Genomic DNA, 14,231 nt, shown 5'->3' with positions numbered 1-14,231 from the left:
TTTGCTTGTATTTGCTTTACTTTATTTGTCCTCGCTGCATGGTTTTCACAATGTTTATGTATTCCTATAAAATCTTAAAGGACGGCCCGGTTTGTATTTGCAATCCATCTCAATTTATTTCAATTCATCTTAACTCATCTCACTATTATTCATTACTATTTATCAACTTTAACTCATAAATCTCACTATTATTCACAACCCATCTCATTACTATTTACAATTATCTCAACTCATCTCAACTCATATTCGAATCCAAACGACACTTAGGTCCAGTTTGTACTCGCAAGTCATCTCACTCATTTCAACTCATCTCACTACTATTCATTATTATTCATCAACTTTAACTTATAAATCTCACTACTATTCATAACTCATCTCACTACTATTCATAACCTATCTCAATTCATCTTTGAATCCAAACGATACTTTGAAGGCATCTTTAAAACTGAGTGGGCTCGGGTTCAATTTTGGCTGGTACTGTATAGATAATAAATAGAAGAATTCAATTAGATTAATAAAAATAAAAATAAGTGTAGCGAACGTCCAAGTCCAACCTCTTCCCGTTCAGAACTAGTACGTTTACAAATTTCAAAAGCCGGTCGCTATAAATACGCATAACCTTCGCGCCCAATTCAGTTCCAAGTGCGCCCTGAGAAGCCAGGACTCAAGAGCTACATAGCGAGGGAGAAATATGCACACAAATTTCTACATTTTGTAGCTGCAGTTCGTTTTCGAAAATGCAGAGGCTAGGATTTCCAAGCATGAGGAGTTTGGATCACTTCAAATCATTAGCAGGATCGGTCCCTGCAACCGCGAAGAGTTTCTCGTTCTCTTCGCGTCCTGCTTCGGATTCGATTTCTTCGGGAAGTTTCGCGAATTTGAAGCTGACCGCAGGTTTTGATAGGAGGATTTTGGTTGTATGTTTCATTTTCTCAAAAAATACAGAATATTTTGTTATGTGTGTGGTTGATTTCTTTGTTTTCAGAGAAATTGGTGAAAGAACAAGCTTCTGTGAAGACTGATCTGGAAATTTCGGTATGATATTCTCTATTTCTCCCTATATCCCTGGGATTTTTCTTGTTTGTGTTCGTCTCTTCTCTCCCACTCTCTCTATGCGTGTGTGCGCTTATGCTAGCGTTTGTGCTTCGATTTCTGAACCATTGTTCACTAACTACGGTTTGCCCGATAAGTGCATGCCACTCGATTGTTAGGGAGAAAGGAACTTGTATTCACCATGACTTGAAAGGTGATGTGGTGAACATTTTTAACAATTTCAGAATAACAAGCTGAAGAAATCCATGGAGCACATCCGGGCATTAGAGGAAAAATTGCAGAATGCCTTTAATGAAAATGCTAAGCTTAAGGTGAAGCAGAAAGAAGATGAGAGGCTCTGGCAAGGGTTGGAATCTAAGTTCTCTTCAACTAAAACCCTGTGTGATCAACTTACCGAGACTTTACAGCACATGGCTGTTCAGGTTCAGGATGGTAGGTTTTCTTTCAAGCCCGTGAACCTTAATACTTTATTAGCATCACAGTTGAAATAGTGTCTACCTTGTTCCAACAGCTGAGAAAGATAAGGAGTTTTTTGAAGAAAAACTATCTTCAAGTTCAATAGTTCTCGATGGTTTGAATCAACAAATGCATGCTCTGTCCCTGAAATTAGAGTCTGCAGAAGAAACTGCTAGAATTCGTAAGTTTATTCTTCGAGATATGTTTCCTCTAATATATATATATATATATATATATATATATATGAAAATATATATTTTATTTCCTCTGAAAAATATTCAATTTGTAAAGTAAGGAGTATTTGAACTGTATTATAATTATAAAAATAAGTTATTAAAGAATAGCGTGTTTGCACCATATTTAACAGGCATTGTGTATTGTGTTTGAATCCTGCTTATAGGTGGGAAGGAGCTGGAGAAACTCAAAATTGAGGAGGAGGAAAAGGATAAAATTCACAGAGATGAACAGAGCAAGACTGCCAATCTCATAGATGAAAAGGGTAAACATTTTGTTTCGCTTTTTCGTTTTTGTTGCTGAAGGTTGGCAGCTTCCTCCTTGTTTGGATTGCTTGTTAATATGACACTTAGGGCAAATATTGAGACCTAACGAATTTAGGTTGATGCACTTGCGGAAGAGCATAATTAGGCTTCAATTTCGGTATGCTGAGTGTTTTGGAAGATAAGCTTAAGAATCAAAACAGCATAGAACTTGCATGTAATTGTTCAATTCACTACTTAAAGAGTCAGAAAATTAATTTATGGCTATTCTTTTCAATCTTTCTTTAGGTTTGTGGAATTATCCAACTATTCACCTATTAAACTTAAGTTGTTGATTTAGTTGGTGAATTGTTATATCGTTATTCATTGTATTCATCATCATTGTGGTTGTTATTACTATCCGCATTTTACCTGGTCCCATACCAGTTACGTTGGGTTGATTTGAACTTTAATATAATTGTTATTTATATTTTGTAGCAAGTTTAAGTTAATGAACATAAAGTTAATTTAGGTAGCTCTTCTATGAAAGGAGCACAACAAAAAAAATTGACAAGCTGGTTGGTAGATAAGCCATTCCAGTATGTACAGTGTAAGAAGGATGGCTTTATAGAGCACTCTGCTCCCCCCCCCCCCCCCCCCCCCCCCCCCCCCCCCCTCTCCTCCTCCTCCTCCTCCTCCTCCTCCTCCTCCTCCTCTCCATTTATTTTATGATGAGTCTTCCTAAAGATTCTTGTGTTAACGGAGTGGGAACTGCTTTTGAATCCCTTCCAAGTGATTCAGTTGGCAAATATATAACTCAAGGATATTCCTACTCCGTTGGCACTGCTTGAGGCCTAGTAGAGACCAGAGGTTCTTTGCTTCCATTTCAAAACGAAAGACCATGTTGTTAAAGGCATACACTATAAGGCTTATGTCCCATGTTGCGGCCACCAATTGCACCTTTGATAGTTTGATTGGATTTCGAAGGACTTTTGGCTTCTACTTGTTAATCATTGATTTATAAATATCATGATGTTTTGAGTACAGATGCTATGATCAAGAAGTTTGAGGAAACTGTAGCAGCTAATAGATTGGTGACAGAGAGTTTGGACTCTAAATTGGGAGAGGTGTACATTCAGTTGAAACTGAAAGAAGATGATATTAAACAATTGATATTCACTCAGGAAAATTTGGAGAAAGAGAAGAGTGATTTGCAACTGCACAACAGTGACCTTGCTAGAAAATTGGATACGTCCTCAAAGGAGAGAAGAAACCTCGAAGGTTTGGTTCAAGTGTTGGCTGCACAGTTGGTTGAATTGGACAAACAAAACTTGACCTTTTCATACAAGTTTGATGATCTGAACTCTCTTTATGAATCTTGCTTTAAGTTGGTCCAGCAGGAGAGAGACCTTGCTGCAACACATGCTAAAAAACAATATGATCAACTTCATGATAAGTTCTTATGCAGAAAATCAGAAATGGATGCATTACAACTAATAAATCAGGACTTAAACAATAAGTGTATTGAACTTCAGAAAGTCCAAGAATCTGTTCGGGCACAACTTTCAGAGGAGTGCCGTTTAGCTGGGGAGAGAATTCAAAAATTGGAGTTTGAAGCAGAAAAGCTGGTCTCTGAGAAGCTTCAAACAGAAATGTTGGTGTCCAAATTAGAGGAGAAAATTGGTACTCTGTCAGAAAATTTGAGATCATCTGAAAATAAAATGGTCTGCAAATTTTCTTCCTCTTCTTCATACTACATATTACAATGCTTGGTTGCTATACTAATTCTTTTAATGTAATATATGGCAGCAAGATTTATTGCTGAAACTTTCGTCTTTAGAAATAGAGAACAAAGGTAATTATGAGAAATTACAGTCAGAGATACAGAAAAAAGCAGAAGAAGTAGATATTTTGCAAAAGGAGTGTGAGGCACATAGGCAGCATGTAGACTTGCTGGAGAAACAAATCAGCCATATTCATGATCTTGCGGAGGAAAAGGAACAGCTTATTATGCATTGTAAGGAGAGAGAGAAGAAGCTGGAAGATCAAATGGAGGAGGTTTTAAAAGCAGTTATATCCTTTTAATATGTGGAGTTCTCCCACACATACATTTATTTTTGTATCCTTTTGTTTGTAGCAGAATCAGGAATTGCTAACTGCTGCTGAAAGTAAACTTGTGGAAGCTAAGAAGCAATATGATCAGATGTTAGAGAGTAAACAATCGGAGTTGTCAAGGCATTTGAAAGAAATATCTCTGAGGAATGATCAGGTTTTATGTTAAACCCTTTAGCTCATGCAACATTCTTTGAGTTTGTGCAAGTACCTTCAGACTGATACTAAGCTGAAATTGATTAGGCAATTAATGACATAAGGACGAAGTATGAGATGGAGAAGCTGGAAATTGTTAATATGGAAAAAGAGAAGGTTCACTCATTATTATCATCAGTTGCAATATGATTATCTGTGAATTGTGGTTCTCATCCATTTAAACCTTCAGGCGGACAAAGCTGTTGAAGAAATGGAAAGAAAATGTGACCAAAAACTCACAGAATGTAAGGAAGAATCAAGGCTATACTTGATGCATGTGCAGGAGGAACACGCGGCTCTGGTATGCATCTCAAAGTTTGAGTCTTGTATCATTTTCTTTCTGTATACGATGCATTCAATAAGATTGGATTTGCTACTTTCTGTGTTTATCAATGTAATTTATTGGGCTTGAGTTATTTCATTTCAGACGTCTTATATTAGCTCATGCAACCCGCTGATATTATCAACAGTTTCTTATGTGCGGGGGAGTATATTTTTCTTCAATACCTGCATGCTTTTAAGACATTGGATTTCCACTCGGTAGCATCTAACTTTTAAATTGAGCTGTTTAATCCATAATTTTAGATCACATTTTAATTCAGCTTGTAACTTTTAGTCTTGATAGGTTGTTGAACAACCTCTCAGGTAAGTTAGATAAGTTTATGAGCAATTTAAAAGTGAACATAGAATTATATTAACATAACTTTCCTAGTTTAAACTTCATCCTTATTACACAAATGTCATTCTTTTGTGTGGAAGGTACTAAATTTTGAGGGAAAGTCTTGGGATGTTTATTCCGAGTTTTATAGAAGAAGCCTTAACAAATAGTTTAAACCCCGGTTCTGTCAATTGTAGGTCAGCCGTATTCAGCAGGAGCATGACAGAAAGGAATTGGCCCTTAAAGCTGATCACACTGAAGAGCTAAAACGTGCCCAACTTCAATCTGAAAAAGAATTGAGAGAGGTGCATTAGCTTCATAATTAGGTTCACGTTACTGACCTAACCAGAGTTTGTTTCTATAGCTCAATATATATATATTTTTTTTAGAAAACAACATTACTCAGGAGTGAACATGAAGCTCAGACGAGAGCTTTGAGGTGTGAGCATGAAGATGAGTGTAAGAAGCTGCAAGAGGAGTTGGATCTTCAGAAGTCCAAAGTATATATTTTCCTGCAATTCAAATCCGATCACTTTATCCTCACCTTAATAACTTTTTTTCTTAATATTGTACTGTAGGAAGAGAGGCAGAGAGCTTTGTTGCAGTTGCAGTGGAAAGTGATGGGTGACAAGCCACAGGACGACCAAGAAGTGAACTCAAAAAAGGTAATCTACTATAATCAACAGACTTCTCTCATGTTTGTGGACTTGTCTTCAAGCAAAGATAGTCTTTGTGAGATAAGTTAATATGAAAGTTCTTGGATGCAAAAAGTAGCAACTCCCACAGGACTTGTCTTAAAGCAAAATTCGTGGAAATTTTCTTATTCCCAACTCCCGAGGATTTTCTGATGTTGCACCAAGAACAGCTGACAAGCCCTGCTACATCTTAGAGTAAATAAATTTGTATGAAATTGGTAATATCCTTCACAGATATTTCAAATGAGTTTCATTTCAGTAAATATATATATCATTTTATTAAGGGGGGTAGAGATGGTGTAGGGAGAATGACGGATGACTCTCTAAATGACAGAAGTTAATATAACACTCGAATTCTATGTAAAAGATGGCAAAACCAATTGTAACGAGTTTGCTTTAAGTAAGTTTGGGGTGTGAAATTTTAATACTATATATTTTATTATGAACATGATCAACATAACTTTACAACTGCAGGATTACTCCATTTCATCAAGCAAGATGAGAAATCATGGAGGTGGCAAAAGAAATCAGCACTCTCTGGTTAGACCGGAGAGCGGAGAGAAGGTGACCAAAAAAAAATGGAGATCATTTTACCTTCCTTTCCCAATAAATTTAGCTTTTGCCAAGTTAAGATATGACAGTCACTTTTAGTCTTATCTTTTATTTTGTGTACAGAATTCTCCTTCCTTGGGAGGAATGCAAACACCAGTGTCAAAGTTGCTGAAGAAAGTAGAGAATGTAAACACAGGAAGTGTAATGAGCATTCCTCAGCACCATAAGAAGGTTAGTTACTTCTGTAGAGTATACATATACTTGTGTGTTATTTGATGGTTGAAGAATTTATTTAGCTTGCTAACATATTCCGGTTGGACTCGAGCATACTCTAACGTCCCATACTTCATGGATGGCAGGTAACTCACCATGAATATGAAGTTGAAACTTCTAATGGAAGAACAATTACCAAGCGAAGGAAAACGAGAAGTACCGTCATGTTTGAGGTATGTACCTGGCCATCTGGCAGAACCATTAAGCCTATGCATCCTATTTACTAAATACATTTGTATGTCAACAGATTGGCTTCTGGCCTTGCAGATTCCTTTTCCTACATACATTTCCTGATGCTGAATTTCCTTTTTCTGTTACACCAGGACCCAAGAAAACAAAGAAAGATTAGTACGCCAAAGGCCAATACCCCCAGAAGTATAGTCAAGGTAACTAAAACCTAAACTAATTAACTATCTTTGCTTGATGAGCTCGTTTTGCGGTGTAGCCAAACAACAAAAAAATTACCTCAGCAGCAATTTTTTTTTCCCGACATGGTCATGTTAGTTGTTTATTCATTCCGAGTGGTTTTTTGCGGTGGAGCCATGTTAGTTTCGTAAGTTCTTTGTCTTGAGTTGTTTATTCGTTCCGAGTGATTTTTGAGAGAATTAGAAGCCCTTTTGTAGATAGTAAATGAATACGGTTTCTACTATATACTTTCATGTTTAAGTACAGTGCCATGATTCTTCTTTTGATTCTACATATGTGAAGTTCCTTCTCATTAATTGATTATACAGGGAGTCAAAGGAGGAGGTCATCCACATCCTTCAAACATAGGTGATTTGTTTTCGGAAGGGTCTCTCAATCCCTATGCAGATGATCCCTATGCATTTGATTAGAGGTAATTGCAATTAATCATTCTAATTACTATGTTCCCTTTAGTCCCTCAGACTTAAAATACTGCAGGCCCCGTTATTCTTGCGCACCTGTCTACGATCTTTTCCATCGACTCTTATTTCTCAATTGTCATTCTGGGTGGGATTGATGAAAATTGAAATACCTTCGAGAACAAATTGCCTCTGTTACTTTGATTGTGTGGTTTGCTTATAACCGGTATTGTTTGATATGATCTTGGTTTTCCCGTGTCCAGAGATTTCTCACATTGTTTCTTCTGTTACGATGGATGGATTCTTCATCTTGCTGCAAATCATTATAAAATGGTAGACCATGCATAAAGCCTTCTCGCTTTCCTGCAGGTCAGAAAGAAGCTACGGTAGTCTTGAGCTGCTTCACTGCTAGCAGCATGGCATTTTTTTGGCCTGTGTAAGGGACGTGTACATTCTTCTTCTCCTCTTAATACTTGGCTCTTTTTGTAAATAAATAATTAGGATGTTTTGAAGAACGACATGACACATTCTTCGTCCAAAGTGAAATGTACAATGACTGAGTATACAAACCAATATTCATTCCCTTCCCCACCCCATCTTTTCCCATTTCCAGTTTATATTACAGATGTTTTCGACGTTATACATAAATAAGTTTACATTTTCCCGTATTTTTTTGTCTAGGTTCGGACCACATAGAACAGTGGTGCAACTGATTATTTGTGGGGCTCATTAAGTTTGCTAGACAATAGTAAATAATACTGGGCATTAAGGTTGTTGGTACTTGGTACTTGGTCCGCTTACCAGAACTGAAGCTCAATGTGACCATCGAGTTGGCTTAGATTTTTGTCCGCGCTTTTACTTGAGTAAGATATTTCAAAACTGGTTCATCCAGCCATTCAGTCCATTCAAAACCATTCAAAACTGGTTCATTCAGTCCAACTACGAGTGAGAGGAACTATATATGCACTCCATTGAGTTCCCAAATTAAAATTTCTGGTTCCGCCCGTCAAAAGTATATGTACCTGCGAGTGAGAGGAACAATATTTGTTAGGAAGAGTTGGATATTAGTATTAGAGATGACTAAACGACTGCAAAGGTAATACCATATGAATAGCTTGGGGCTGGAAAGTAGAAAGAACTACTCGGTTTGCACATTTGGATGTACCTTAGGTGGTGGGAAGAAGATACAAGATTACAATACAAGTTCTACCATAGCCTGCTTTGGAAGTGAGCAAACGATTCATTCCCGGAATTGGATAACACAGGTAAATCACCCTGCCACAGCTCGGTTGGATTACAGCAGCTGGACCCTTTTCTGGGCTTTTGAACTGTTCATATTAACGCGCGAGTAGAATCCCATGTTCTTGCAGCCTAGGAATTCGACTAAAATCCATTATTCTGAACTGCCTAAAAGAGCTACTCGAGCTCCAGAGTCCAAGCCAGGATATCTCTTTAAAGTGGTATTGGACCGTTGGACGAGAAACTGGGATAAGGGTTGGAAAAGTTGCTTTCGAGTTGGGACATTGAAGTAACTACGTACGTTCGGAAGGGACAAAATGCAACTGCACCGGCCATAATGAAATTCCCCGTGAGCTCTGATCACTTTTAATTCCAAAATGCCAAGTATGAGCTACCATCGCAAGAATAATCTCTTTGCACGCTTCCAAATTTGGCTCAAGATATAAATAATACTGTAGATAACCCTGCACCGTTAAGAGCATCTGCAGCCCATTCTCTAAATCCCCAAAATTCCCATTTTTTGGGGAAAATTTTAGGGATTTTGCCCCAAACCCCTCCCCATCCCATTTTCCATTTTGTGGTGAATGGATGGGGACGCTACAGTTTGGAGATCGACTGTTCATCCCCAAACCATTCTCGTTGGTTGGTTTCTGAGTTCCCTCATGTGTCCCCCTCCTTCAACTGTTGGCTATGTTAGTCGTTTTGGCCCCTCCCTCACACCGCGGCCACCACCGTTGTGTAGTCACGATTGTTTTGCTTCCTCCATGTAGAACTCTCTTCCATTTGGGATCCTCCATGGTTGTTTGCATCAAGGTTCTCTACCCCATTTGACCCCTATACAGTTCCTCCATGGCTGGATTTTGAGATCTAGGATTTTGAAAAAAAATCCTAAATTTCTCTCAGGTTTCACTTGTGATTTCAATTTATGCATTTTTCTTGTTGGAAATGGGTATTATTGCTATGTCCACGGAGATTATTTGTGTTCTATTTGGTTTGATTGCTATGCAATGTTTCGATTGATGCCAAGACTAGTCTGTACACCTACGAGTTGGTCTGTGCAGACCCATTGCTATGTTCTATTTGCATACTTTGTGCGTGTTTCAATGCTATGTGTTGTGTCAATACTTTGGGTTGATCTGTGCATACACATTGTTATGGTTTGTTTCAATGATGTATGATGTTTCAATGCCATTTCTTGTGTCAATGCTTTGGGTTGGTCTGTGCGGACCTATTGCTATGTTCTGTTTCAATGTTGTGTTATGTTTCAATGTTCTTGTGCTAAGTCAATGCTTATTTGTTGTTTCAATGTTATGTGCTATGCCATTGCTTATGTGTTGTTTCAATTTTATGTCTTGTGTCAATACTTTGGGTTGGTCTGTGCAAACCAATTGCTATGGTTTGTTTCAATGATGTGTTATGTTTCAATGTCATGTGCTGTGCCAATGCTTTGGGTTGGTCTGTGAAGACTCATTGCTATGTTTTGTTTCAATATTGTGTTATGTTTCAATGCCCTTGTGCTTTGTCAATGATTATTTGTTGTTTCAATGCTATGTGTTGTGTTTCAATGCTATGTCTTGTGCCAATGCTTTAGGTTAGTCTGTGCAGACCCATTGCCATGATCTGTTTCAATGATGTGTTATGTTTCAATACCATGTGCTGTGTCAATGCTTTAGATTGGTCTATGCAAATCGATTGTTATGTTCTGTTTCAATGCTATTATGTTTCAATGCCCTTGTGTTGTGGCAGTGCTTATTTGATGTTTCAATGCTATGTGTCCTGTTAATACTTATTTGTTGTACCAAACGTACTATGTATTGTTTCATTGTAGAATGGGTTGTGAATGCTCTTATGTATGTTTCAATGCAATGTGTTGTTTTAATGTTATGTACTGTGTTTCAATGCTATTTGTTGTGTCAATGCTTTGGGTTGGTCTGTGCAGACTCATTGCTATGGTCAGTTTCAATGATGTGTTATGTTTCAATGTCATGTATTGTGTCAATGTTTTAGGTTGGTCTGTGCAAACCCATTGCTATATTTTGTTTCAATGATGTGTTATGTTTCAATATTATGTGTTGTGGCAATGCTTATTTGATGTTTCAATGCTATGTGATGTGTCATTACTTATTTGCTGTGTCAAGTTTTGAGCATGTTACATCTAAATTTTTGACATCTAATAGTAAATTGTTTATAACTTTTTTATCAGGAAATGGGTCTTCACAGACCAACTCAAAGCATTGAAACAGAACATAGTATTGAAACAACACATAACAATTTGTATACTTGGGAGGAGGTTAATTCACAAGTGTAAGTGGGACCCCATCCATATGACAGGGTAATTCTAACCTGAATGGCCATCAAACATTATGTGATTTTTTTTCACAAAAGGCAATAGAGGTTTAAGGTTTTGCAACCATTTTGTGATATGTTGCTAATTTTGTTGTGATAGAGAAGTAATGCGCCTCACCTAATACATGCAACCGGAGTATAAGACTTGTGATCAAGAAGTAATGTGCCTCATTTAACCTTTGTTGGATTACCTCTCTTGGCTGTGATGATAACAAAGCCGAGGGATGACACAGGCAATTTGGTACGCTCCTCCATGTCATGGTAATTCGGATTGCCAATAAGTTGTGGCAACCAGTTTTGCAGCCATTGGAGGGTGCCAAATTTTCAGCATTTTACCTCTCAGTTCCTAAGCCGCCTACAGAATCATCTCAAACTTTGTTGTTACGTGTCTAACATTTGTACCGAATGTTGTGTGTGTATACTTTTTTAGAGATTGATTCACAAGACCCTAGACATATGTACTTCACCAATCTCATAAGTCAAGATCTGTAAGCATTCTAATGGCAGCAGTTACCTTTTGCATAGAAGATAAATCAAGTCTTCCAACATTATCTTTTTTTTTTTATGAAGTAGGGTTCGTAAGCCTCAACCTCATTAAGAATACAAATAAATAGCGGACGACTCATACAGAATCTCCTTCGAAAGAGATTCGAGGGATATACTGGTGGTTCTGCAAAATAGTCGTGAAATAGCTGTTAATGCCTTGAATATGATCACGCCAAATATACTTACGACGCTGGCGATTGCAACCACGCCGAGATGTTGATCCATCATCATCATTAAGAACAACCTCAAACTCATTTTCAGAGGATAAGTTAAGTAACAACTCGCGGAAGAACGAACGAGTCATTTGATGAAGTGAGTAGGAAATAAAGTCGAAAATTGAAAATTTGTAAGATGAAATATGGGTTAGGTTGAGGATAATGTGAGAATGTGATTGTAACCAAAATACCTATTTAAAAAAAATTAAAAAACCATTACAATTGGACGAAAAAATGTTACCGTTAGAGAGAAGACAAAAAATGTTACCTTTGTAGAGAAGACAAAAAAATTATCGATTGAGAGAAGACAAAAAATGTCACCGTTGGCGAAAGGATCATCAAAATGTTACCGTTAGAGAAATTGTGAGGAATGTTACCGTTGCATAAAGTATAAAAAATGTTACCGTTAGCAGAAGGCTAAACAAAATTAAACGTTGGATGAAGTGCTAAAGTTGTTACTGTTACATTTCAAAAATAAAATATTACCTTTGTATATGCGAACAAAAATATATTAAAAAATATCATCACGTTGGAAATCGCACATATTTTTTAAAAAAAATTATTATTCTTAATTATTTGTAATACTGTAATAATTTAAAAAGTATTATTGTATATAGTGTTTATAAAATATAGTATAATGTGATTTTTTAAAAGAAGAGGAAAAAGACAAAAATGGTAATAGTTAAAAATAGAAATAGAAATGAGAGAAAAAAGTAATAAAAAATAATAAGAAAAAGTTATTTTAATAGGATGGGGGAAAAGATTGACAATGAGATGCAATAGATTTTTTGAATATAGGTAAAATTCGGGATAAAATTTAGAGAATGATATATTTTAGTTAAAATTTGAAAAATTTTATGGAGAATGGGATGAGAATGCTCTGTCAAAAATATTTACTCTGTTTTCATTCATCATCATAATCTCTACAATCGTTTGTTACAAGTATATAAGACAAGAATAAAACTTCTATTTTAGGCTATACAAATCACATTCCTATAATCATGCTATCGTGTGAAAGAAAGAATTTCTTTCCATTACTCTCCCTATAATTACTCTCGTCTTCCCATAAATTACAACTCACGCCAACACTCCCCCTCAAGGTGATGCATACGGATCCTTTATGCACAGCTTGACCAGTGAGTTGTAGAAATCTTTGCTGGACACGGCTTTGGTAAGTATATCTGCTAGCTGATTTTCAGACTTAACAAATGGGAACCGAATTGTCTTATTCTCTAGATTATGTTTGATGGAGTGCCGATCTACCTCCACATGCTTAGTCCTATCATATTGAACCGGATTATGAGAAATATCTATGGCAGCTTTATTGTCACAAAAAAGACTCATCTCAGATGTAGGTGCAAAACCAATCTTGGTTAGCAACCTTTTCAGCCAAAGAAGTTCACATAAACCTTTGTCCATCCCTCGGAATTCTGCTTCCGCACTAGAAAGTGCCACCACCTTTTGTTTCTTACTTCTCCATGTCACAAGGTTTCCACCAACAAATGTGAAATACCCTGAGGTCGACTTCCTTTTTGAGATGTTTCCAGCCCAATCTGCGTCTGTATAGCCCTCGACTTCCAAATGATCATTCTTAGAAAACATGAGGCCTTTCCCTGGAGAAGACTTCAAGTATTTTAGTATCCGAGTTACAGCCTCCATGTGTTCCTCACTTGGACAATGCATAAATTGACTCACTACACTCACGGCATATGCAATATCTGGACGTGTATGAGATAAATAAATCAGTTTGCCGACCAATCGTTGGTATCTCCCCTTATCAACTGGTTTTCGGTCTGGATATAACCCAAGCTTATGATTCTGGACAATTGGAGTATCCACCGGTTTGCACTCCAACAATCCAACCTCGGATAATAAATCTAGGACATATTTTCTTTGGGATAGAAAGATACCTTGGTTTGATCTAGCAACCTCTATTCCCAGAAAATACTTGAGCCCACCTAGATTTTTCATTTCAAATTCACTCGCCAACTGCCCTTGGAGCCGTGATATTTCTTCTTTATCATCTCCTGTAACAATCATATCATCGACGTAGACAATTAAAGCTGTTACCTTACCTTGCTATCTTTTGAGAAATAACGTATGATCTGAGTTGCTTTGTTGGTAACCATACTTCTTCATTGCCAAGCTAAATCTCCCAAACCACGCCCTTGGCGATTGCTTTAACCTATACAAAGCTCGCTGCAACTTGCACACCTCATTAGTTTCCGATGTCACTGAATATCCAGGAGGAATATCCATATAAACTTCTTCTTCAAGATCACTATGAAGAAAAGCGTTCTTCACATCAAACTGGTGTAGTGGCCAATCCAAGTTCACTGTAAGAGATAACAGCACTCTAACAGTATTTAGTTTAGCTACAGGTGAGAAAGTTTCTTGGTAGTCTACACCATATGTTTGCGTATACCCTTTTGCCACGAGTCTTGTCTTGTACCTCTTTATCGATCCGTCAGCCTTGTGTTTGATAGAAAACACCCACTTGCACCCCACTATTTTCTTTCCTCTTGGTAATGGCACCAGGTTCCATGTTTTATTCTTCATTAATGCTTCCATTTCTTCTTTGATTGCTTGAG

At 37.2% G+C, this 14,231-nt stretch overlaps 1 protein-coding gene across 2 annotated transcripts; it reads left to right on the top strand.

Moving 5' to 3' along the window:
- Positions 1–531: 531 nt before the first annotated feature.
- On the top strand, positions 532–7,962 carry LOC121262827 (synaptonemal complex protein 1-like). 2 transcript variants are annotated; one of them, XM_041165453.1, is made up of 19 exons: positions 533–894; positions 986–1,035; positions 1,278–1,485; positions 1,565–1,690; positions 1,910–2,008; positions 3,033–3,709; positions 3,795–4,043; positions 4,126–4,254; positions 4,341–4,409; positions 4,483–4,593; positions 5,148–5,255; positions 5,340–5,450; positions 5,529–5,615; positions 6,120–6,209; positions 6,321–6,428; positions 6,557–6,643; positions 6,794–6,856; positions 7,205–7,308; positions 7,558–7,962. In XM_041165453.1, exons 1-18 carry the CDS (start codon positions 738–740, stop codon positions 7,304–7,306), a joined length of 2,631 nt encoding a protein of 876 aa, XP_041021387.1. In that variant the 5' UTR covers positions 533–737; the 3' UTR covers positions 7,307–7,308; positions 7,558–7,962. The 2 variants fall into 2 exon arrangements, with proteins under 2 accessions (XP_041021390.1, XP_041021387.1); XM_041165456.1 differs by lacking the exon at positions 5,340–5,450 and having other exon boundaries at positions 532–894.
- Positions 7,963–14,231: the final 6,269 nt, after the last annotated feature.

Source organism: Juglans microcarpa x Juglans regia, chromosome 4S (assembly GCF_004785595.1).
Source record: "Juglans microcarpa x Juglans regia isolate MS1-56 chromosome 4S, Jm3101_v1.0, whole genome shotgun sequence".
NCBI classification, from domain to species: Eukaryota; Viridiplantae; Streptophyta; class Magnoliopsida; order Fagales; family Juglandaceae; genus Juglans; species Juglans microcarpa x Juglans regia.
The sequence above is the reverse complement of the archived record's forward strand: the minus strand, read 5'-3'. Positions and strand labels throughout refer to the sequence as shown.

Excerpts from the sequence above, each read along its gene's own strand:
- LOC121262827 (XM_041165453.1), top strand. The coding sequence starts at position 738 with ATGCAGAGGCTAGGATTTCCAAGCATGAGGAGTTTGGATCACTTCAAA. Across the intron at positions 3,710-3,794 it reads GATCATCTGAAAATAAAATG|CAAGATTTATTGCTGAAACT; the intron begins GTCTGCAAATTT and ends AATATATGGCAG. Across the intron at positions 4,255-4,340 it reads TATCTCTGAGGAATGATCAG|GCAATTAATGACATAAGGAC; the intron begins GTTTTATGTTAA and ends GAAATTGATTAG.